Raw genomic sequence first — 25,524 nt, 5'->3', positions numbered from 1 at the left:
AATATTTAACATCCTCTGCCTTTCTTACTTCAGATATTCAGAGTCAGCCATTTATTGTAAGGTATCTGGATCATTATGGAAAAGCAGGTTCAAATGTAATTGTTAGGAGAAGATGGCTGGATTTTGGAAATAAGCATGAACACAGTTTGCTGTGGTGGTTTGTGGTTAGACAAGCAATAGACTAGCTATGGTGGTGCACACCTTTAATCCCAGAAGATTTAAATCTGGGGAGGCAAAGACAGGTTGATCTCTGAGTTTGAGGCCAACCTGGTCTACAGAGCAAGTTCCAGGAGAGCCCGGGTACACAGTAAAATCCTTATAGAGTCATCAGATAAAATGTTCAGCTGAATCCATGCAGGCTCATGCTTACAAGATCTCTTACCCAAGAAAGTTGCAGCATACTGTCTGCAGTTGACTAATTCCCTGTCCAGGCTTTCAGGTGGAAAACAGAGTCTACAGTCCTGTGTAGTTAGTTTCAGAACTGCCCTGCTGGGAGAGGTCCTGGCAAGTGTGGGATGAAGAAGCTTAAAGGGTTCTGGACCTCATCAGAATTAAACGTGCAGATCGAGGTGTGCCAATCTACTCCTTTGGGGGTGATCTGAATAAAGCTCCTCCAGGACATTTAGGTATGTGCTGAACACACTTGGGCTGCGGCCCACGCAGATGGCACATTCCTGCGTCAATCTCCTGAAGCAGGCTGGCTTCAAAAGCTATTGGAGGGGGTAAGGTAGACATGGCTGGGCCTGGGCATGATACGACCTAGGGATTGTCGTATATTCTCATAGTAGACCTTGTGCCTACCCTGTTGTGGACTTGGTTTCTACTGTCTATACAGCCCTGCGACTGATTCGTCTCCTCTGAAAGATTCCTTCAGACGGAGATGATTTGAGGCTAGACAACACTCTACAACTTCCCTCTTCACAGCCCAGCCTGTCACATTCTCAGGTTTGACTAAGCCTTCCATCTAAGAATAGGTAGGGGTGAAGCACCTTTGGTATAGTCAGTTACCTCTTCATTAGTTATGTCCATCCTGGCTCTAAAGGAAATGTAGGCAAGATACTCTCCTTAGGTTTCACCTCTTCCCTGCCTCCCTGCTTGCCTGTTGCCCTTTGATTTTTTAAATCTGATACTCAACCTCGCCTTCCCCCACTCACACACGCTGGAGTCTCCTAAGCTATTTCTGTCGGTTTAATGATCCCCAGCTGTTGCTGCAGTTCTAACTGTTCTCATGCTCATGAGAACCAGCAGAGCCAGCAGAGAAAGGCTCTTGCTTGCAGTAGATCACACAGGCTGTCAAACAAGTCTCACCCATTTTTCTGAAACCACTAGAGTGAGGCTGTTTAGGGATGCTGATGGTTAAGTGACACAAGAGTGGTAAAGTAAACATTCTTAGTGGATATGGTTAGCAGCAGTGCCTTGGATAGACCCAAAGAGGAGGAATTTTGAATGTACTCATCGTAAAGAAATGGTAAAAGTTTAAGGTGATGGGTGTGCTAATTACCTGACTATACAGGAGTAAAAACAACACATTTACCTCATAAAAATGGACAAAACTTGTGTGCCAAACAAAATTTTAAAAAGTATATATGACGTTGTTCTGCATTATATTTAAACCCATAATCTGGCCTGTCCCCTTCCAACCATGCAGTGTGCTGACGCCTAACACCTGACTAAAAAGATGGGTCTTGCGATGGGAGAGATGGAAATCATCCCCAAGGTGATGGTAGCGTCAGTCTCATTTCTCAGTTGACCTGATGCAGGTTTGTTCTGTAAAATTTTGTGCAAAACCTGCATCAGTAGACTGTTCCCTTTGCAGATCCAGCCATAGAAACATCAAGAAATGGAGCTGTGGTTTTTATGACGGGAACACCTGCAGGGTTGCACGTGTCTTTGCTGCATGTCCATCCTTACTAATCATGGAACAGGTGCTGTGGGAAATTGTAACAGTTAAATGGCCCAGGCTTCTCTCTCCTCCATGGGCTTGAGCTTGAGAAGACTCTCTTCAGCACTGTTGGCGGCTGATCTTGTAGCTCTTATCCTCACATACCACATGGAACTTTAATTTTACAGATTTTATCTGTACAAGTTTCGCTGCAGACTTTCCAAAAATTTTATTTTGAATCTTCAATTCTTTTCAGTTAGGAAACGAAAAATTTTACACTACCTACAATTTGGAGTGGGGTTCTCATTGTTAATTACACATGTCCCTAGATTTCCTCTGGTCAGAAGGTCTTTGAGATGCCATCTGCCTTAGCTAAGCAGAAAATAGAATCATCTGACTTGTCTATCCTGCGAATGGCCCACAGGTGGCATAGGTTTTAAACCTGCCTGTGACCTGTCAGCCTTGGCAACATTTGGTTGCTCAAGGAGAATTTTCATGGCACATATAGGTCCATGAACCTGCCAGTGTCATTCTGCCTGTCAAGGCTGTCCCCTCCCCTAGGCCCATCATGAGCACCAAAAAAAAAAAAAGGATTTTTACAGGGAGAAATTGTTTGTTCTTTTTTCTTTAAACGGGGAGAACTTTATGAATAAACATCAAAAAAATCTTCAAATTGTCAGCGTGTGTGTGTGTGTGTGTGTGTGTGTGTGTGTGTGAGTGTGAGTGAGAGAGAGAGAGAGAGAGAGAGAGAGAGAGAGAGAGAGAACTTAAAACTCATGCTCTAATTTTTATTTTCTGATTACCTCTTTGCACTGGAACCGAACCCTTCCATTAGAAAAGATCCCACTGGGCGGTGGTGGTGCACGCCTTTAATCCCAGCACTTGGGAGGCAGAGGCAGGCGGATTTCTGAGTTTGAGGGCAGCCTGGTCTAGAGTGAGTTCTAGGACAGCCAGGGCTATACAGAGAAACCCTGTCTCAAAACCCCAAAAAAAGAAAAGATCCCTCCTGGGGTCTGAAGATAAGAGCACTTGCTGTTCTTCCAGAGAACCCAGTTTCAGTTCCCAGCACCTGCGTGGCTGCTCACAACCAGTTGTAACTCATTCCCAGGGGATCTGACGGTGTTCTTTCAGACTCTGAAAACATCAGCACATATGGTCTACACAGACAAACTTGTAGGCAAAGGCACCAAGGACCCATACCCATAAAATAAAATTTTAAAAAAGATCTCCTTTAATATTAAAAATGTATGTATGTATGTATGTAGAACTTAAATTTTAGACTCCCCTACACACATACAAATGTTAACTAAAGGAAATGCTGTCTATTATTATAAACACTAAAATTGAACATCAAGTTTCAAGAAGTTAAATAGCCTTTAATCCTAGCACTTGGAAGGCAGAGGCAGGCAGATCTATACAGTGAGTTTTGGGTCAGCTAAAGTTACATGATAAGACCCTGATTTTGTTTGTTTGTTTGTTTGTTTGTTTTTGTTGTTGTTTGCTTTTTTGGTTTTTTTGTTTTGTTTTTTTGGTTGCTGTTTTTTAAGAAAGAAAGAAAAAAGAAATAGGAAAAGCTTATCACAAGAACTTCCAATACTCCAAATGGGAAAAATAACCCAAATTTCCAAGTACTGACAGAATTTGAATGACATTGTAGTCCTTTTCATAAACATTCTAAGGTGACTTGTTTTTTAAGTCCACATATCTAATGACACAGACATCAGAAATGCACAGATCTAGGAAGATTATCTTTTATCTTGTTTGGCTGGAATAACTAACCTGATCCAAGTTCTGACTCTGCTTGCATGTCACAAAACTCTGCTCACCTGTCACAGTCCTCAGCAGACCAAGGTGGGTTGTCAGCACCAGTCAAACACACAAAGATAAGGATCTAAACATCCTGAAACATACAGGACTCACCACGGGAAACGGCATTCCTGATTTCTTTTGCTTTGCCTCCTTAGACTGGCAAGCACATTGCTAGCTTACTGCTATGTGTGGTTCAGGTGCTGGTTTAGTTCTGCACACTGTGTTCAGATCTTATGTGATAGAGTTTAATTTTAGTTATGTGTAGGTGTGTGGGTCTATAAACACAAGTACAGCATCCTAGTTGCCAGAAGGTTTGGATCCCCTGAAGCTGCAGTTACAGCTGTGAGCCACCCAGTCTGGATGCTGGGAACTGAATGCTTTGGAAGAACAGTACATTCTCTTAACCACTGAGCCGAATCTCAGCACCATGGAGGTCATTTTGTTTGTTTGTTTTTAAAACAGAGTCTCACTAGGTAGCTCTGGCTGACCTGGAACTCACTATCTAGACCAGGCTGGCCTTGAACACATAGAGATCCGCCTACCTCTGCCTCTTACAGATGTGCACCACAGAGCCTGGCTGTGTTTGAGTGTTGCCTTACAGACCCTCTGGCAAGTGAGTCTGATTACCCTGAAGTAGTTTGAGTAAAGGCATCGAGGCAAAGTGTAGGGTTTTTTTGTTTTGGGGGGGGGGGTTGTTTATTTGTTTGTTTTTTGTTTTTTTTTTGTTTTGGTTTATTTATTTATATATTTTTTTTAGTTTTTCGAGACAGGGTTTCTCTGAGTATCTCTGGCTGTCCTGGAACTCACTCTGTAGACCAGGCTGGCCTTGAACTCAGAAATCCTCCTGCCTCTGCCTCCCAAGTTCTGGGATTAAAGACGTGTGCCACCACTGCCCGGCTACAAAGTGTAGTTCTAAGCCTAGATTTTGTTTTGTTTTCTTTTCCCATTAATATATTTATTTATTCACTTTATATCCCTGATCACAAGCCCCCCTTCTACCAGCTTCCTCCTCACAGAGTCCCTCTCCCTTTTCTCTCCCCTTCTCCTCTAAGAAGGGGGAGGTCCCCCATGAATACCAATTCACCCTGGCACCTTAAGTCACTGCAGGACTAGGCACATACTCTCTCACTGAGACCAGACCAGGCAGCTCAGTTAGAGGAACAGGGTCCACAGGCAGGCAACAGAGTAAGGGACAGCCCCCACTTTAGTTGTTGGGAGACAAGACCAAGCTGCACATCTGCTGCATATGTGCAGGGGGCTAGGGTTCAAGTTAGTAGGCTCTGTTGGTCTTCTTGTGAAGTCCCTATCCCCTCTGGATTCCTCAGTCTTTCCCCCAACTTCTTCACAAGACTTCCCGAGCTCTGTGTAATGGTTGGCTGTGAGTCTCTGCTTCTGTTTTGGTCAAATACTGGGTGGAACCTTTCAGAGGACAACTTTTTGGTCAACCCTGGGTGGCCTGGAACTTAACTCTGTAGACCAGACTGCTTCAGATCCACCTCCCTCTGTTGTATTCTGGAACTCCACCACCGGCCCTGATTTTTTTTAATACCATTTGTGTGTGTGTGTGTGTGTGTGTGTGTGTGTGTGTGTGTGTGTTCATGCCACAATGTCCATGTGTAGGTCAGTGACACCTTGGGAGTTGGTACTCTCCATCTACCATGTAGTGTCTGTGGATTGAAGCTATGGTTGTCAGGCTTGACAGCAAGCACCTGTACCCAGGGTACTATCGTGCAGCCCATTTGCCCAGATTTTTGAACGTGTCAGAAAGAGTTTTAACTCACCTATTCTGTGTGATAATGAACATTTTAGACCCTGGCAGCAAGTGTGATGTAGTAGAGAAAAGCACAGATGTTTGTGGTCAGGCCAACCTGTGTCTTAGCTCCTGCACTGCCTGGCTGGCTCTGCCCAGTCACTTACCTCTTTGTTGCTTTCTTCATCTATAAAATAGAAGTACCCCGAATTGCTCAAATAGCTGTACTTGTGTATGGAACCCAGTGACCTTGCAGCCACCTTGTAAGAGTCTTCATTTCGTATATCATTTTCTTTAAGACAAGACTTTCTCCCTGCCTTTGCTTTGCTACCTCTGCTCTCTGGAACCCAGTTTCTCTGGCCTTACTCCTGTCCTGTATATTGTAGGTTTCTGTGTGAATCGTGTTTGATTCTCAGAAAGACTTTATGTATGTACCCAGTCACTCTCTGCCCTCTTACAACACTAGATTTTCCTTTATGAAACAGTTTCCTGTATTGAGAACTGGGATGGGATGATAGCCTGTGCAGGTTTCTCGACTTCTGCATGTAGGAGCCCCTTGGAGTGCCTTTAAGACGTGTCCAACATTGCCTTGTTAGAGTGTCCGGTTCCTATGAAAACAAGCCGTGTTTGCAGAAGACTGCGCGCTGTACACCTAGCGTCCTATTTGTTGGAATTTCTTGATCCCCTGGTTGCCTCAGTTTGATTGCACTGATATGTCATTCTAAAACATGATTGATCCATTTTATGAAGGAGGAAAGGAAAAGTAGAATATAAAACTGTGCTTAAGGCTTTGGATTTGGACACAGCTGGCCCCCAACCTCTGGTTTGCCCATTGTTACTGTGTCTTTGGACAAGTTGCTTAATTGTTTCAAAACTGAAGCCATAAAATGATAGTACCCTCTGCATGATTCTCTTAGGAGACTTGGACCAGGGAAGAATGTTCTTACCATTTTATAAGTAGTATTACACAGCACAGATCTTTTATTTTCCATATTTGCGTAAACTAGGTTTCATGAGCCCATCCTTTACAAATTGCTAGGCTAGGTGGATAAGTAGCCCAGGTTTCCCACCCAGGAGGGGCACTTCAGCAAAAGCTCTGTTTCATTCCTAACAGTATCAGATTAAGTGGAAAATGCTTATCTCCTTCAGATGGATGTTACTTCTGATTTCTAGATGGGTTTGTAAAAAAGGGACTATTTGATGGAACTTCTCAAATAGTCAAGTCTGAAATCTGTTTGTGAGACACGTCTTAGCACTGTATCAGGCGGTATTATCTCTCTTCCACAGCATTCCTTTACAGTGTTACATTGTAACTAATTGTATTTGTTTATGCTACAGGTCACTTTATGCTTTAAATCCTCTCGAACCTGATACTCTTCGTTCTTCATGATTAGTTGTTTGTGGACTAGTGATTTCTTTGTGTCTCAGAGATGGCAGCGGTTCAATCTGAAAGCCTGACCCTCAATGTGATTCACTAATTGATTCATAAATTCTTTTGAAGAAATAAGATCCACATGGTCTTCATGTTGTTGTTATTTTTAATTTTTTTTCTATGGGTGTTTGTCTGAAATATACATCTCTATACCATAATGTGTGCCTGGTGCCTGTGGAGGCCAAAAGAGGGCATTGGATCAGCTGGGACTTGAGTTACAGACTGTTGTGAGCCACCGTTGTGGGTGCACCAATCTTGGGTCATCTGGAAGAATAGCCAGTGCTCTTAACTGCTGAGCCATCTCTCCAGGGCCAGATTACAACTTTTTAAAATAAACTTTTATTTTAGAATGGTTTTAGACTTATACAGATGGCACAGAGAGTTCCAGAACCCTCCACACAGTCTTTTATATACCTGTCAGTGTGAGAGATGAACATGCCATGTAGCTGTTAGGTGAACACAAGCTCTATATGGATTCCATCCATCCCCCACTTCTGTCATTTTTCTGTACCAGAATCCAGTGATGCATTTAACCAAATGATTTCCCCCTCCTTCCCTCCACACCCTTCCTTCTCCTTCTACAGAGTGTCTCTGTGCAGCTTACTTAGGCTGAGCTCTCATCCTAGATCCTCCTGCCTCAGCCACCTCAAGCACACTTGGTCACACTCAGTTCTAGCTGAGTGAATCAATAGGATCCCAAAGACAGTATGCTTTCTTTGTCTTCTACTTTTTCATTTTCATCTTCACTCTGGACCTTGAGATCCAGCTGGCCCTCCTGTCTCTAGCAAAAAATAAGTGGATCTGTGTGGGTCCTTCAACCACTACTTGCTCACAGACAGCTCGGAGTTTTAGGAGCATACTTTGAACATTCACTTTACATTTAATTTCATCATTGAATGTTGCTGTTACTTCTGTCCTTTTCCGGGTCTTGATCTTTAGACTTAGGACCAGAATCTGAGAACAGAGTGCCCTAACCATACCTTCCCGTATTGCCTTGCCTTACCCTGCCCTGCCCTTCCCCTTCCTTCTTCTTTTTGCCCTTACTCTTCCCTGTTTCTATCTTCCCCCTTCTTCACCCCTTCCCCCATCTCCCTTCCTCCTTTCTTTCGCTTCCCACCACCAAGAACAACAACTTGGGATGTGATTTTTAAATAAGAATGTTTTGTTGGGGCTGGAGAAGATGGCTCGGTGGCTAAGAGTGTTTGTTGCTCTCTGTGCTGGCTGATTTTATTTATTTATTTATTTATTTTGGTTTGGTTTTTCGAGACAGGGTTTCTCTGTGTAGCCCTGGCTGTCCTGGAACTCACTCTGTAGACCAGGCTAGCCTTGAACTCAGAAATCCGCCTGCCTCTGCCTCCCAAGTGCTGGGATTAAAGGCGTGCGCCACCACCGCCCGGCCACTGGCTGATTTTATATTAATTTGACACAAGCTAGAGTCATTTTAGAGGAGGGAACCTCAATTGAGAAAATTTCCCCACCCAACTGACCTGTGGTCAGGTCTATGGATGCATTTTCTTGATTGATTGGTTGATTGATTGATTGATTGATTGGTTGATTGATTGATTGACTGGTTGATTGATTGATTGATTGATTGATTGATGTGGGAGGGCTCAGCCCATGGAGGATGGTGATGCCAGCAGGTGGTACTAAGTTCTATAAGAAAGCAGTAAGCACCACTCCTCTATGGCCTCTGCATTAGTTCCTGCCTCCAGGTTCCTGCCTCTGACTTCTTCAGTGATGAACTGTCATGTGGAACTGTAAGTTGAATAAGCCCTTTTCCTCCTCCAAGTTGTTTTTGGTCACAGTGTTTTATCACAATCATAGAAATACCAACTAAGGCACTCTTCCAGAGGAACCAGGTTCAGCTCCAGACCCATTTCAGGTGGCTCACAATCCAGGTGCTTTCAGCTCTAGGAGATGTGACACTGTCTTCTGCCTCACCCGTCTGTGGGCACCTGCACACATGGCCTTTACTCACACAGACACATTTTAATAATAATAACAACAACAGCAGCAACAGCAAATCTTTCACTCAGTGTGGATGCCTCACACCTTTAAATTCCAGTTCGCAGGAGACGGAGGCAGGTGAATCTTTGAGTCCAGCCTGGTCTAGATACTGAGTTCCAGGTCAGCTAGGGCTACATAATGAGACCCTGTCTCTAAATAAATAATTTCTTTTCCCCCAAATGTTTTGCAGTAAGCCAGAAGACCCTTTTATTTTAAATATTAAAGTTATCTCTTTGGAAGTGTAGTACCAGATCACTAGCAATTCTGCTATAAAGAAATTGATCATTTGAAAGCCTCAGATCTATTTTGCATGTTCACAGAGTGATTTCCATGTACATTTGTGGAATTTCAAAGTTTTAATGGGCAGGGGTTAGTTTTCAAGATTACATGATGGTAAGAAAATTGACATAGCAACAGAGTCAGGGCTGCAGCCCGTGTCTTCTGCTTCTTATTTTAATGTCCTTTGAATGTGTTTGCTCAGAACTTACACATATTCCAGTTATCTCTCACTCCTGCAGCCATCAGCTGCTAGTAGTTTGTCAGCTACAGGTGGGACCTTGTGAGTCCCTCCCCAGTCCACACTGGAATAGAGACTGGCTTGATCATGTGCAGGTAACCACAGCTGTTTGAGTTTATGAGTGCAGCAGGGTGGTGGTGGCACACGTCTTTAATCCCAGCACTTGGGAGGCAGAGGCAGGCGGATTTCTGAGTTCGAGAGTTCGAGGCTAGCCTGGTCTACAGAATGAGTTCCAGGACAGCCAGGGCTACACAGAGAAACCCTGTCTCAAAAAACCAAGCAAAAAAAAAAAAAGAAAGAAAGAAAGAAAGAAAGAAAGAAAGAAAGAAAGAAAGAAAGAAAGAAAAGAAGAAAGAGTTTATGAGTGCAGTGACCATGTCATCCGAAGACAGCATTGCACAGCAGTTCTCCCCGTCTGTTCCTCTTCCGTTATGTTCTCTGAGCTTTGTGGGAGGAGGAGTTTCTAGGGATGTCACATCTGTGGCTAAGCACTCACTAGTTTCTGACCTCCAGCACCATGACTAATTGAGTCTTCATTGACTCTGCCCACTGCAGAGAGAGACTTCTCTGTCCAAGGTGAGAACAGGTCTAACCTTAACAGAAAATACCAAGAAGGCCATTTGATGATATGTTCACTTAGTAACACAGTAGTAGCCTCTACCCAGGCCTGTAACGTCTGCCACCATGTCCTTTTGTACAGGTTTACAAAACAGAAAAAAGTCTTCCTGTGAAGGAGGTCTCACATCCAACCAGAAAGTGGTTGGTTTCTCCCATGGCAGTCATGGCACAGTTGTACCAGGGAGCACTTCTATTGTTGTGCTGGGGAAATGCTAGTGATCCCCAAAAACACACATAGGAGCCAATCTGATGAAACAGTGGGGTCTTTATTCTATTTGAGCTAGCTCAGCCCCCCCCCATGCACCACTGTCACACAGGACGGTTTTGGTGGTGGGGGAGTCCCGAATGTCTATCAGGGCAAGGCTTTATAGTAAGCAGCAAGCAGGGAGTACATGTGCAAACATCTAATTGGAAAGCCACTGTGGCCTTTAACATGATTGGCTGGTGCTGGGAGTCATATCCTAAACTTAATTTCTGCTCCCCTCTGCATTGGTGGTTAGGCAGAGGGTGGGCTTGTAACCTGGGGTGCAGATTTGTTGGGGGAATAAGCTGGAGACACTGGTCTTGTTGAGGATTAGAATAGAGGCTGGAGCTAGGCTCGGGTTTTGTTGGGAGTCAACTTGGAAACTAATGCAAGGTACCAGCCTGTTAGTTTACCTGAGTTCAGACTTAGGTCAGGTTTTCTAAAATGAAGTCTGAATTTAAATGCTTCTACATCTCACTGTCTGGCAGGTCAGCATTGTAACACACTGCATAAGACCACTGATGTCTTCTCTCCCTCAGCAGCTGGGGTAGCACCACCTCGCACTAAGAGAAAGATGTGTTTCCTAGTCGGTCCCAGCTTGGTTTCTTCATAACACCAAAGCATGGGGTGTTCTCCGCTATTGCTCTCAGAGTCTTACATCCTAGTACAGATGGTCCACAAAACAGCAGCAGCCTCAGCCTGTATTGTCTCGGAGGCTTCTGGGGCTCTCTGACCCTAACTTGTTGGGAGGTATCCTGTGCCTGGCACTGACACTCATGTTTGAAAGCATAAGTAAACATAGCTATCTTACAGCATGTAATGAGTCACTGAGTCCCTTCCCTATTAGACCTTAGAGTTCCAGGAAAATGAGAATCGGTTCTCTTCAGACAGCAATCCTAACAGCCCTGGTTTGGAAATGTAAAATGCTTGAGTTAGTCTAACAGGCCAACCACTTAATTAGTGTATAACTCACGGTTCTCTAGAGTCACAGAACTTATGGAATGACACTATATATTAGGAGAATTTGTTATGATGACTTACAGTCTGTAGTCCAACTAACCCAACAATGGGCAGCTGTGGATGGAAAGGTCAAGAATCTAGTAGTTGCTCAGTCCCACGAGGCTAGTTGTTTGAGCTGGTCTTCTGTAGACGGTTCCAACAGATGTGCTGGAAAGTACAAGCAGTCGAAGAGTGAATCTTCCTTCTTCCAATGTCCTTATATAGGCCTCCAGCAGAAGGTGTGGCCCACATTAAAGGTGTGTAGCACCATGCCTGCATCTGGGACTTGCTTTGTCCAAGGCTGACCTTGAACTCAGAGATCTCCTTGTCTTAGTCTCCTGGGATTAAAGGGTGTACTACCTTGCCTAGGCCTAAGCTTTTCAAGGCCACTATGTTCCAAAATCTCCATGCCAAGGCCCAGGTCAAAAACTTGTGTCTTCCAGCCTCATGAAATAGATCACAGGTATGACCTCCAATTCTGGATTGTAGTTCATTCCAGATATAGTCAAGTTGACAACCAAGAATAGCCACTACAATCCACCCCTTGTCAACTTGACACAAGTCATAGCTCATGTCCAAATGAAACAATAACCAGGTCATAAATACACCTAATATGATATAACTATACTTCATACAATCGCAAACACATTTGTAAATTTTAAATATGTCAGTGTCCCTTGAGAACATTCTTTTAGTATCTCAACTTAAATACCAGTTAATGTTAAAGAAATTGAAAGAAAGCACAAATAGCTGTACAAGTGTGTGTGTGTGTGGGGGGGGTGTTTTGTTTTTTGTTTTTTGAGACAGGGTTTCTCTGTGTAGCCCTGCCTGTCCTGGAACTCACTCTGTAGACCAGGCTGGCCTCAAACTCAGAAATCCGTCTGCCTCTGCCTCCCAAGTGCTGGGATTAAAGGTGTGCGCCACCACTGCCCGAACAAATGTGTTCTTTTGTAATAAAACAGAGGCATTCATATTACTTTATAATCCTCGTTTCTGCAACTGGTTACCTGGCCTTAGATGGTATTTGTAACTACCTTCCTCTACTACCCATTCTATATTTCTTCTACGCTCTGCAAGCACCTCAGCAGGTCTTGGCTCTTTTCCTGGAGGAGTGACCCATGCCTTCATTCCTGAGGTGTCTGTGTCCTTTGTCATCCTGCTTGGATTAGGCTGTTGTAGTTTCCCACTGACTTTAATCACAGGACATGGTAGTATAAGAGACTCCCTAAGGGATCCCCTGCACTCCAGATATAATCCTTCTTACCTCCACTGTGGAGAGGCAATCAATTTCCCCATGGTAATCTGGATCTGTCACCCATCCTGACACTGTTATTCCTTTCTTAGCCTGTTGGTTTAAGGGCATTAGAAGCCCAAAATGACCAGGGGAAGTCTGAGCTTCCAGTTCAGTGGAATGTTTGTTGTGGCTCCTGGTAGGTGCACTCCCCATTCTTGAACCAAAACTTCTAGGCCGGCAGAACCTAGAGTTGTCGGGACAGGAAGCAAAAACTTTCCTAGAAGTCACTAGGAGCCATAGTGAGTAGAACTGTTATTCCCTTTCCACCCCTTGATCCCTGGACCCATGGATCCTGGCTATGGGAGAAACTGTACCATATATCGGATGCTGATTCAAAGCATATACTGCTTTCGGAAGAACCCAGCCCTCCACGTTGCTGCCACCTACTTGATGCAACTGTGTCTTCAAAAGGCTATTCCTGCTTTCTAGCAGACCAGCTGCTTCAGGATGGTGGAGGTCATAGTAAGGCCAGTGGATTCCATGATCATAGGCCCACGGATGCACTTCTCTGACTGTGAAATAAGTTCCTTGGTCAGAAGCAATACTGTGTGGAATATCATGATGGTGGATAAGGCATTCTGTAAGTCTACAGATGGCGGTTTGATAGAAGCATTACATGCAGGAAAGGCAAATCTATAGCCAGAATAAGTATCTATTCTAGTAAGAACAAAACATTGTCCTTTCCACAGAGGATGTAGTCCAATGTAGTTGAACTGCCACCAGGTTGCTGGCTGGTCACCTCGAGAAATGGTGCCATATCTGGGGCTCAGTGTTGGTCTCTGCTGTTGGCAGATCTGTCATTCAGCAGCAACTGTAGCCAGGTCAGCCTTGGTGAGTGGAAGTCTGTGTTGTTGACCTCTAGCTCGGCTACCATGGCCACTTTGTTCACGCGCCCATTGGGCGATGTCAGGGATGGCTGGGGACAGAGGCTGACTGTCCACAGAACGGATCGCCTTATCTACTTGATTACTGAACTCCTCCTCAGCTGGTCACCTTTTGGTGAGCATTTACATGGGACACAAATAGCTTCATGTCCTTTGCCCATTTGGAGAGATCTGTCCACATACTTCTTCCCCAGATGTCTTTCTCACCAATTTTCCAGTGGTCTTCCAAGTCCCTGATCATCCAGCCGATCCATTCACTACAGCCCATGAATCAGTGAACAGCTGTACATCTGGCCATTTCTTCTTCCAAGCAAACTGTAATACCATGTGTACTGCCTGAAGTTCTGCCCACTGTGAAGATTTTCCTTCACCTTTATCTTTCAGAGTTGTCCTGGAAAGGGGTTGTAATGCTGTAGCTGTCCACTTGTAGGCAGTGCCTGCATAACATGCAGAGCGTAAACCAGGTTCTAGTCTTTCTTCCTCAGTCAACAGATTGTAGGGCACACCCCATGAGGCTATAGGCGCATGCTTGGCAGCAAATGGCATTGTAACAGGAGTAGAAACCACAGGCATTTGAGCAACTTCTTCATGTAACTTGTCCTTTCAGGACCTGCTCGGACTCAATCATGTATATAGCACTTCCGTTTGATGACAGACTGCTGCTGTGCACGTCCTACTTTATGACTTGGAGGGTCTGATGACACCCAGCTCATGATGGGCAGTTCAGGTCACATGGAAACTTGGTGTCCTACTGTCAAATATTCAGTTATTGGGCCAATAGCAGGCCAAGAGCTGATTTTCAATGAGAGAAGAATTGTCTGCAGATGATCGTAGAGCTTTGCTCCAAAATCCCACAGGTCTCTTCTGCGATTCACCACAGGGCTCCAAACAGCTCTCTGCCTGCCGCTGACACCTCAAGTACCCTCAGGTCTGCTGGATTGTACAGTCCAGGTAGTAGACAGCCTCCATAGCAGCCTGGACCTGCTGAAGGCCCCACAAAGCTGGCAGCTTTCTGAGTCACTTGGTAAATGGGCCTGAGTAACACACCCAAGTGAGGTTGGTTTGCTGTCTCCAGAATCCAAATAGACCTACTAAACATTGTGCTTCTTTCTTGGTGATGGGAGGGGCCAGGTGCAATAACTTATCTTTCACCTTAGAAGGAATATCTCTTCATGCCACACACCACTGGAGTCCTAAGAATTTCACTGAGGTAGTTGGTCCTTGAATTTTGGTTGGATTTATTTCCCATCCTCTGATACACATATGTGTTAGCAATGAGTCCAAAGTAGTTGCCACCTCCTGCTCACTTTGTGTAATCAGCATAATGTCATCAGTACAGTGCACCAATGTGATATTTTGTGGAAGAGACAGATGATCAAGATCCCTTCTAACTAAGTTATGACACAGGGCAGGAGAATTAATATATCCTTGAAGCAAAACTGTAAAGGTATACTGCTGGCCTTGCCAACTGAAAGCAAATTGCTTCTGGTGGTCCTTATGGACAGGTACTGAGAAGAAGGCATTTGCTAGATCAATAGCAGCATACCAGGCACCAGGAGATGTGTTAATTTGCTCAGGTAATGAACCTACATCTGGTACAGCAGCTGCAAATGGAGTTACTACCTGATTTAGTTTTCAGTAGTCAATTGTCATTCTCCATGATCCACCTGTCTTCTGCACTGGCCAGACAGGAGACTTAAAGGGAGATGTGGTGGGAACCACCACCCGTGCATCTTTCAAGCCTTTGATAGTGGCAGGAATTTCTGCAATTCCTCTAGGAATATGATGCTGTTTTTGAGTCACTATTTTCTTTGGCAAAGGCAACTCTTTAAGGCTTCCATTTATCCTTTCCAGCCTTAATAGCCGTCACTCGACAGGTCAGGGAACCAATGTGAGAATTCTGCCAACTTCTAAGTATATCTATCCTAATTATACATTCTGGAACTGGGGAAATGACCACAGGATGTGTTCAGGGACCTACGAGATCTACTGTGAGTTGGACATCAGTCAAAACTCCATTACCCACCTGGCCTCCATAAGCTCCTACTTTAATTGGAAGGCCACAATGTTTCTTGGGATCTCCTGAGGTCAGCATCAGTTCAGAACCAGTATCCAATAGACCCCAGACAGTCTGATTATTTCCTTTCCCTAGTGCACAATAGAAGTGTACTTGTAAAAGGCCATAGGGTCCTCTGGAAAAGAACTGGAGAGAGAGGCTAACAGCAAAACTTTGAGGTATCTGATCAAGATCCTTCCTCAGGGGAACCTAGTCACCCCTTCATATAAAGGGTTCTGGGTCTGCAAACTGGCTCAAGTCTGGAAATTGATTCACTGGCCGAGATTGCCTTTTGCCACTATCTTATGTAGCCTTTCTTTCATTTGTTTGAGAATTTTTCTGCTTATACAGATCAAACAGATATACAGTAAGCTTTGTATCTATTTCATGCCTAGAAATACATGACTGATTAGCCAGTACCAAAGGCCCATACGAGGCATGCCATTATAAATTTCACCTCTCCTGCGCTGACCATTATGGGCTGGGTCATTATGAACATTGTTTTGCCTATGCTGCCCATTATAATAACTGGAAGAAGGAAGAGGATGTTGAAGAAGAGGAGGAGGAGGAAGAGGAGGAGGAGGAGGAAGAAGAGGGAAAGAAGAAGCCGCCACTGCCTTGATAGGGAACTGAGAAGGAATTTAAGATGGAATAGATAGAGGCAAATACACACACTGTCGCTTGGCATAGGAGTCCTCAAGCAGCTGAGCAGAGAAGGGTAAAGGGTGTAAGCATGTGCCCTGACTGGCTAGCTTTTTTTGTTTCCTCTGAAATGTGTTTTAAACAGTTGGCCCTGTGATAGCAAGAGAAAATGTTAACAAGTTGGTAGCAGAGTGTTAAAGGAGGAGAGAGTGGGTTCTGGGCTCTGACTGTGCTACAGGGCTTCCTGTAAAACATGTATCATGACTTGTAGTTATTTCTTTGTTGTCACTGACGTGCAGGGTCTCCCCGTTGTCCTGTGTGTGCCTGCTGTGCAGTGGTGGTCTAGTAAAGTTCTTGCTGATGACTGAGTGAAGAGCGCTCTCCTCCGAGATCCCAGTTCCTGCTCTGGGTGTGGACACTGGAAGGGAGGCCAACAGCCGAACTCGGGAGCCGTCTTCCCAGGCACCTCCAGCTGCTTCCCAATGCCGTTTATTTTATTTACTGTGAAACAGGAGCTCATGCATCACCAGCTGGCCTTGAACCGAATATATATATAAGCTAAAAATGACTTCCAGCTTTGATCCTGCCGCCTATGTCCCCCAGATTCCTGGGACTGTCCGCACAACTAGTTTGTGTGCTACTGGGCCTAGTGAATGCTAGGCAAGGATTCTACCAACTGAGATCCATCCCCAGGCCCCACTTTTTACCTACTTAATTTTTATTTTAATTGTATGTGTATGGGTGTTTTGTCTGCATTGTCCATGTACCAGTTAACATGAGTGGTGCCTGAGGAGGCCAGAAGAGGGCGTCAGATCCCCTAGAACTGATATTACAAATGGTTGTGAGCCGCTATGTGAAATTGAACCTTGGCCAGTGTGCATAACCACTGAGCCATCCTTCCGGCACATCGTAAGAATAAAACTAGTGTGTTCAGAATATCTGGGTCTAAATGATAGGTCATGAGTTTTATAATTTGAATACCACTAAGTGAATCTAAGGATATGGGATCAACTACAGTGTAATGAATAAAATCGACGTGGCTCTCTGATGCGAGGATGATGCTCTAATTGTCACATGCTAAGCGTTGAAGACTAACACCCAGCGCTTCTCTGACCTTCCCAGGGAAAGAAGCTCTCTAGTTTGAAGCTAGAGAGTGGTGGCAGTGTTTTAATAAACTCAGTCTTTGTCCACTCACTCCAAGAAATATTTAAAGCCAGCTCAAATGATTTACTTTTGGGGCTGGTGAGATGGCTCAGTGGTTAAGAGCACTGACTGCTCCTCCATAGGTCATGAGTTCAAATCCCAGCAACCACATGGTGGCTCACAACCATCTGTAATGAGATCTGATGCCCTCTTGTGGGTGTCTGAAGACAGCTACAGAATACTTACATATAATAAATAAATAAAAATTAAAAAAAAATGATTTACTTTTATTCTGAAATTTGTTTGTTATCTGTGTATGGGGGGGGGGAGAGAGAGAGAGAGACAGAGAGAGAGAGAGAGAGAGAGAGAGAGAGAGAGAGAGAGAGAGAGAGAGAACAGAAAGACATGGAGTCTCAGGACAACTTGGAGGAGTTGGTTTTCTTCTTTCATTGTTTGGGTCCCAGGAATCAAACTCAGTCAGTCTTAGCACCAAGTGCCTTTACCTGTGAACCATAGAGAGCGCTAGTCTGGGGAGATACATGCAAGTAAGAATTTGGCATACTCCCCTGTTTGACTATGTATCTCTGTTTAGATGTCCTCATCCTTTCCCCAAGTAAATTAAAAAAACAAAACAGAAATGCCTGCTTGCGCACAAGCTTGTCTTTTGCCTTTACCATTTCCAAATCTCGCGTTAATACAGCGTCTATTTCTAAGTGGGATTGTGTGGATAGCCTGTATACAGACGAACAAATGCATTTATAGCTGACAGATGGTGAAGCAGCTGAGTGGTTGCCAGAAAAGAACTGAAGGACCTTGCTGGAGGGGTTGCTTAATGGTGAGGAGCACTGGCTGCTTTTCAGAAGATGGAGGTTCGAGTCCCAGCACCCACATGTGGATAACAGCCAGCTGTAGCTCCAGTTCCAGCTGGAACCCTGCTTCATGTCTCCACGGGCACTGTGTGTGTGGTGGTGGGGGGCTTCACAGATTAACAGAACATCCATACACATAAAATAATAAAATTTTTTTACAAAGAATTGGAAGAAAGAGAAAAGAAACCAGATTAGAATGGCCATCCCTAGAGTTCCTTCTCTCCCATCTCCCAAACAACAGCACAGTTGCACAGTGGCCTCGTGACCCTGGTTGTGGTGCTTCACTCAGGGCTATTTAATTGGTAATCAAATTAATTTGTTATATTTAAGCAATTCTTAATAGCTTACCTTACACCAGGTTTTACTCTTGAATAATAGCTGTTTCTTCTTTTGCTTTGTTTTTTGTTTGTTTGTTTGTTTGTTTTGTTTTGTTTTTTCGAGACAGGGTTTCTCTGTGTAGCCCTGGCTGTCCTGGAACTCACTCTGTAGACCAGGCTGGCCTCGAACTCTCAAACTCAGAAATCTGCCTGCCTCTGCCTCCCAAGTGCTGAGATTAAAGGCGTGTGCCACCACCGCTCGGCAATAATAGCTGTTTCACTAATTATTCTCTATTTGAAATGTTCGCACTTAATTTAATTTCATTGGTCTCTGCTCTTTGAAATTAATCAAATTTGAAATCAAATTAATTTGTTATATTTAAGCAGTTCTTAATAGCTTACCTTACACCAGGTCTTAGAAACACTGTAGTAGATGACAGCCCATTGCCCCTTTATCCGCTTCCATCCTGTCTGGCCTGGCTTTCCCTTCTCTTTCTTATGAGTAAAGGCTAGTGCCTACACCTGAAAACTACAGAGTGGACTGGAACCAGCTTCTGTTCTCTTAGGCTTTTGTGCACAAAACAAAAACGTAAAGAGCTGTGCTCTAATTTTCTTCTTTGTGAAAGGAGATGATGGTCACAGCCGTCTTCATAGAGCTACCCACCTTCTTTGACAGTGCCGAGGATAAAACTGAGGGCCATGTGTGCGTTAGCTATGACCCCTGAGCCATCAGACCATCATGTGCGGTGGTTAAATGAGTTAAAAGCACACCTGCCACTGAGCACAGAAGCAACCATAACAAACGCAGTGGCTTTTGCCGGCTGTATCTTATTTCTGTGTTGCTGGTGTTTATGTTAACGCTGCAGTCCAGTTCCTTGGCGAGATTCCTCCACTGAAGTTGATTACCTCATCTCTTTTGACCCTAATCTGAACCAGTGGTTTTCCTCAGCACCAGATAATGAACCCAGGAGGCCTGTTATCTCAGCAGAGCTGACTTGCAGAAAATCTTAAGAGAAACAAAGTTAGGAGCTCAGGTTATGACATCAGATTGTTTGGGTTCAATTTTTGTTCCACCCCTTATTACTGAGAAAAATGAGGTGGATTGATCTCTGTGGGCCTGATTTTCCTAACCTGTAAGATTGGATAAACAATACCAATCTCCTTAGGGATCTTAGGAAAATTAAGTGATTTTAGAACACAAATGCATGGGGCTGAGAGGTAGCTCAGTGAGCATTTGCCTGGTATGCACAGGGCCCAGGTTTGGTCCATTGTTACAAAACGTGCACACACACACACACACACACACACACACAGACATATGCACACAGACACACACACCAAAGGTGTGTAGAATAGAGTCTGGCACAAAGCACATGCAATAAATATCAGCCACTGGTGTGGTGTTGTGATAAGTCTCTCAGTGTGGTTGTTGCTTTTACCTATTTAATTAAGACTTTATTTTAAGCAATGTTAATTTGTAAAATAATAGCTTTTTTTGTTAGATTTCTAAACTCTGTCTGCCATCATTTTGAGAGTCAATTCAGTTCTCTCTCTCTTTCAAGATAGGGTTTCTCTGTGTACCTCTGGTTCTCCTGGAACCCAGTCTGTACACCAGGCTGGCCTCCAACTCAGAGATCTGTCTGCCTCTGCCTCCTGAGTGCTAGGATTAACCAAACCCAAAATAGGCTTTGAATTTTTGATCCTCCTGCCTCATTCTTCTGAGTTGCTGCCCCCAGATTCCTGTCATTAAATGCCTACTGTAATAAAATACAAATAGTATTTTTTTTTCTTTTTTGAGACAGACTTTTACTTTGTAGCAATCCCAGGCTGATGTGAAATTTTTAACAGTCCTTTGCCTCAGCCTCCAAAGACTTGGAGAGTATAGGTATGCCACCATGCTCAGCTTAATAAGACTTTTTTTTTAAATTAAACTTATAGGAGTTTGTAAATTATCAGGGGACATATTCAGAGATAACTATGCACATTGCAAAGCGTCACTGTACAGGTAAAGTAGCTTAGGTGACCCAAAGTAATTCTGAATATAGGGAAGACTGGATAAAAAGAGTGGAAATTTTCAAGCAAAAATGAAATTTTAAAAGTGGGGAAAAGTCCGTGGTACTTAAGGAAAAGTAAAACTTACCATTCTCGTCAGGATGTCTCTACCCTAGGGAATAGTGCCTGTAAGTCACCAGTGCAGCCAGATGTGACCTAAGAGCAGGAGGAGCAAGCTTGCTCACAGGGCAGGGAAAGGCACTCGGAACACAGACCGTACTCTTGAGCAAAAGAGGAGTTCTGCTTTGTTCCTGTGACCCTGAGACATAGGCAGGAGTCTAGCCATTGTCCTCCCATCCTTGGGTGCCTCTAAAAGCTGCTGTCTACAAAAGGCCCGTGCCAGTACACCCCTGTTTGGTAGATGCAGGTCCCTTCCGATGTGACTTTCAGGGCCCTGCAGCTGAAACATGCTATGGGGAAGGGGACTTGCTGTGGGCTATGGGATCCTCCTAACTGTCCCTGGACATTTTCTCAGCATCGTAACCACAGCTATGCTAGTTGATCCTTTGAGTAGTGTGTAGTTAGTTGTAAAGATGAGTGGTGTTTAGTTTGATAAAAATCTCTGTTGCTTCATTAAGCACTCTTGCAGAACAGAGCTAGGAGCGACACCTGTCTCCACTAGCCCGGATGTGCACTAAGTCATAGCATAGCTCTTGCTTGTCTCATCTGAGAGAAGGGCTGTGTGAAAACAGAACCATGTGGATGGCTAGATACCTTGTAGTCTAGAGAAATGTGGTGCGTGGTGAAAGTAGCCATAATTTTTAGATCCTGGTCTCTGTGCGGAGTGCATTTGTTCAGCACGCTATGTACAAACATTTGTTGAAAACTTACACAGCAACCGGAAGCTCTTTGTGCTGGGTGCCGGCCCCATTAGACTTTCTTTGAGCTGCGAACTGGTGTTTCTCAGTCCCAGGAGGAAGGCTGAGTCCTGTAAGGTTTAAGCAAGAGGCAAGACTGGTAGTTTGTGGATTGTTATCACCCTGCAAGACTCTTCGCAACTTCCTCTTGCCGCCCACAGCAGAATGCGGAAACCCTGCTGTGTCAGGCCACTTCTGCAGTGCCCACGGTTGAGTGTGGGATCCTCCTTTCACATCCCAGGCTAACTTTTAGACTCTCCTGCATTGGAGAATGTGTCTGCTGAAGTGGAATGGCTGACTAACCTTCATCTGTCTTTTCTTCTTGCTACCATGCAGTGCTGCAGTTGAAGCTCCAGCAGCGGCGGACCCGAGAGGAACTGGTGAGCCAAGGGATCATGCCGCGTAAGTGTCTCTCTCTCTCAGCGTCACTGCACTTGTTCTTTGCGTTGGCACAGGAGCATCCCACAGAGCAAGGTCACAGGTCATCTTTCCAGTCTTACCCGCCTCTTACTTTTCCGTCAGGAGTCCTTGATGGAACAGGTTGTCAGTCACCCCAGTCCATCATGTTCAGTGAAACAAGCACTGTTAGGCTTTAAGCAAGTCTGCAGATAGTCCTGTGCTTTTGAATTGCCCCTTTCCTGGGGTTACAGCATCCCTTCATGGGAGAAGCAGGGGCTGCTCTGCTCACATAGACTTCCCTCTGTGCTCAGCAGTTAGGAAGAAGCCTCTACACTTCCACTGAAGACAGGTACTGTCTGTGAGCTACAGTTTATTTTAGAGCTATGAGGCGCCCATGGCGGATGTGGGTGTGTGCATGCCTGGATGGAGCTGTTGCTGAGCTGCTCTGACTGACACTCAGCGAGTGGCTGTATCCCTGGGGTAGAAATGAAACCAGACCTTAGACTCTGTTAGAAACAAGAAGCCTGCTTTGAATACTAAGAGCGCTGTAGACAGTGAAGGCTGGAACCAGGGTCTTACTCTTCTGACATGTTCTTAGCAGATCACACAAGCTTCCGTCCCCTGGTGATATGTCGTCACCACCGGGCTCCACCCTGAGGAGGAAGACAGTACACACACACACACTCACACACCAATCAGCAACATCTGTTTCATGATGTTTCATGGTCTCTCCCTCACGTTATTGCCTGCTGCCCCAGTGTCATCCATGTTGTCGGCCACTCTCGTGCAGCTGACAGTGAGTCTGCTCCTGCTTTTAGGAGAGCTGAGGTTGGAAAGGCAAGAACGAAGGGGGGAAATAGAGACAAAGAAGATAATATTACACCACCTTGTAAGTGTGATGTAGTAAATTAATAGTGGCGGATGTGTTAACAGTTAACAGGGAGATGTTGGAGTCACTTTGGAGAAGCTGGCAAAGAAACCTGACACCATAGCTCATTCCTGTATTTCCATCATGTGGGAGGCTGAGGCAGGAGACTATGTCACAACAACTGCAGCAAAAGACAAACAAAACAGAAAAAGTGTATCAGAAAAGCCAGTGTCTGGAGTATAGTGAGCCGGGAGTCAGGGGTACCACGTAGAGAGAGGGTGTTGGCTTGTAAGCACATTAGGAAGCTACTGAGGCTGCTGAAGGTTGAGGATGGCGTTTTACTCGTATTGTGTGTTAACCTTTTGTTCACTGCCCCTCACTGTGGTATGACTCACCTGCTCTATAGTAGTGTTTTCAGTACGGTAGCAGTGTGCTTTATGGTCTGAAGGCTCATCAAGGAACCAGTCCCGCCGGGCGGTGGTGGCGCACGCCTTTAATCCCAGCACTTGGGAGGCAGAGGCAGGCAGATTTCTGAGTTCAAGGCTAGCCTAGTCTACAGAGTGAGTTCCAGGACAGCCAGGGCTATACAGAGAAACCCTATCTCGAAAAACAAAACAAAACAAAACAAAAGAAAAAGGAGCCAGTCCCATCCTCTTAGACCCCCTCACAAATGGCATATTTGTTTAGTGTCCATGAAGCCGCTCATACATTACAGCCCTCCAGACATTAAACGCAACCAGTTTGGGTTGCTGCAGCCGCCTGCGTGCAGATCCATAGCAGCTGCTATAAGGCATCACAATTTTGAGAGCCTTGTTTAGGGCTGTAGGCGGTTCAGGGTCAGGAGGTTGTGCAGGAGTGGAATGCCCGCATCCCCACATTCTTCTTCCCAACTTCCATGTTATACTGGGACCATCGGGGTAGAACTGAGCAGTCATGGCTTCCCTGCTTGGCACTTCTTTAGTGTGGTACTCAGAAATTGCAGTTGTTAGCATGTACCTTCAGCTACCTGAACTCCTGAAGAAAGTCGCTTATTTGTGTTTCTGTCCCCCAGTACCTAGCCCTAGATGAATGAAGACAGCCAATTGCAAAGTAGGGTGTGTGTGTGTGTGTGTGTGTGTGTGTGTGTAGAAAAACTAATGTAATAGCCAGAATTATAGTCATGGCATTTGAAATAAACTCAGTAACCTTTCCCATCCTGCTGGGAGCTCAGGTCTTAAGCTGTCCTAGATACCTACTGCTTGCTTGGGTTGTCTCTGTGGATTGGGAACACTCAACCTGTCCTGTGGGAGTGGAAATGGCTCCTTGAGAGTGTCTCCCCTCTAAGAGCTCTCCCCTGTGGAAAGTGCTGGTTTTCAGCTTCTTTCAGAGGAAAGAGGAACAAAAAAGATGACGAGGAAGAAAAGTGAAGTGTAGGCAAGTGTCAGGTGTGAGGTGCCCCTCGCACCAGTGTGCGGGAACACACACACTGGGTAACATTGATAGGCCCGGGCTTCCAGGGAGGCTTGTTACTTCTGCTGGCCCACAGAGGTGAGTAACCCTACCTCAGTCTGCCCTCCCCACCTCACCCCCTACCCTGTTGGTGCTCACTGCCCTCCTCACCTTCACCACAAGACTTTTAAGGGAAAAGTGGCTAGTGCCAGCAAGCAGACTGAAAAGTAACACCAACTCTGTAGTGTCCACTTCAGTCCATTGGGGTGACCTGAGGAGTCTCCACAGAGCCCTTGCATTTAAATTTGGTGTATGCCTGAGGAGGAAGGAAGGAAACAAAGCCAGAGAAAGGAGCAAAGTCCCTGGGGCTGTATTTTATTTCTGGTTTATACCTTAAATCAAATCTTTTATGACTGGAAAGGAAAAGTCAACCCAGCTTATTTATTTCCCAGAACACTCCCTTGCAGTTCCCATGCAGGCCAAGCCGCTCCATTCAGCTGGGGCAGCAAGTCTGCGGGACGTGGTGTGCTTCAGTGGCTCCTTCCCTTCATGGTTGTTCTGTTCCATGTGCTGCTCAGCTCTGAGAGCAGAGCAGCCTTCTCGTGGGACTTAAGGGATTAAACTCTGCTAGTTCCACATAGTTTTCTCTGCAGCTCATGTTCTCTGATCGTGTATCTCAGCTGTGGATGTGGAGCTGGTTTCCAATGTCCTCTAAACAGGGCCGTTTCCCAGTATCCTTGAATCTCATTATGTAAACACATGTCTCAAATATAACACCACTTAAAACTCATCAAATACAGAGTGCCAGAAAGTAGAGGCCCATGCAGTCCCGGCTCTGAACTTTATCTAGTGCTTTCTGAGGAAGAGGGAAGATGGCACATGCCGGAGGGAAGATGGCATATGCAGGAAGCAAGGGGGCCTTTCAATCCAGAGCCAGGAATGCCCTTGTGATTAGGAAAGACTCAGAGAGATTGGCCGTGTGTGTGGCCCTTTGTTTTCCACCCTCATGCTAACAGATACACACAAGAGTGAAGATCGGGGTGGGAGCAAGTGTTCAGACAGGGCCAGCTGTCACAGAGGCATGACATTTTTCAAAGGCAGGTGTGAATGTTGTCCTGACCCAGGCAGATGATAAAGGGACTCCTGTGAATTCCTGGGTGTGAGAGAAGAGCCACTTGTCTTTCCTTCTCAGCCTGTTCACAGAGACTTCTTAACAATGAGCAGAGAGCGGGAGTGCTTTTCTGGTGCTGCAGCCGACCCCTGTTTATCTGTCGTCATGAGCTAGTACCAAGCAACCATGATGCTTCAGCACACCAGTGAAGGAGTACATCTTTGTGCTTGAAGTGCTCTGGGGGCTCGGCCTGGCCTTCCTGAGCTTGGCTTTTCAATCCTTTCACGTCTTTTCTCCCCTCCCCCTCCCTCCCTCCCTCCCTCCTTTCCTCCCTCCCTCCCTCCCT

At 45.1% G+C, this 25,524-nt stretch overlaps 1 protein-coding gene across 3 annotated transcripts in view; it reads left to right on the top strand.

Moving 5' to 3' along the window:
* The window catches only part of Mrtfa (myocardin related transcription factor A), a 175,650-nt gene that overhangs the window by 122,570 nt on the left and 27,556 nt on the right, over positions 1–25,524 (top strand). For all 3 annotated transcript variants that reach the window (XM_028789923.1, XM_028789922.1, XM_028789924.1), the window contains one exon: positions 21,709–21,774. In XM_028789923.1, the coding sequence (XP_028645756.1) occupies positions 21,768–21,774 (7 nt within the window). In that variant the 5' untranslated portion in view covers positions 21,709–21,767. The remainder of the gene's footprint in view (positions 1–21,708; positions 21,775–25,524) is intronic.

The sequence above is a fragment of the Grammomys surdaster genome, unplaced genomic scaffold (genome assembly GCF_004785775.1).
Source record: "Grammomys surdaster isolate TR1022 unplaced genomic scaffold, NIH_TR_1.0 125852, whole genome shotgun sequence".
Taxonomy (NCBI): domain Eukaryota; kingdom Metazoa; phylum Chordata; class Mammalia; order Rodentia; family Muridae; genus Grammomys; species Grammomys surdaster.
This window is presented reverse-complemented; position numbering and strand designations above follow the sequence as displayed.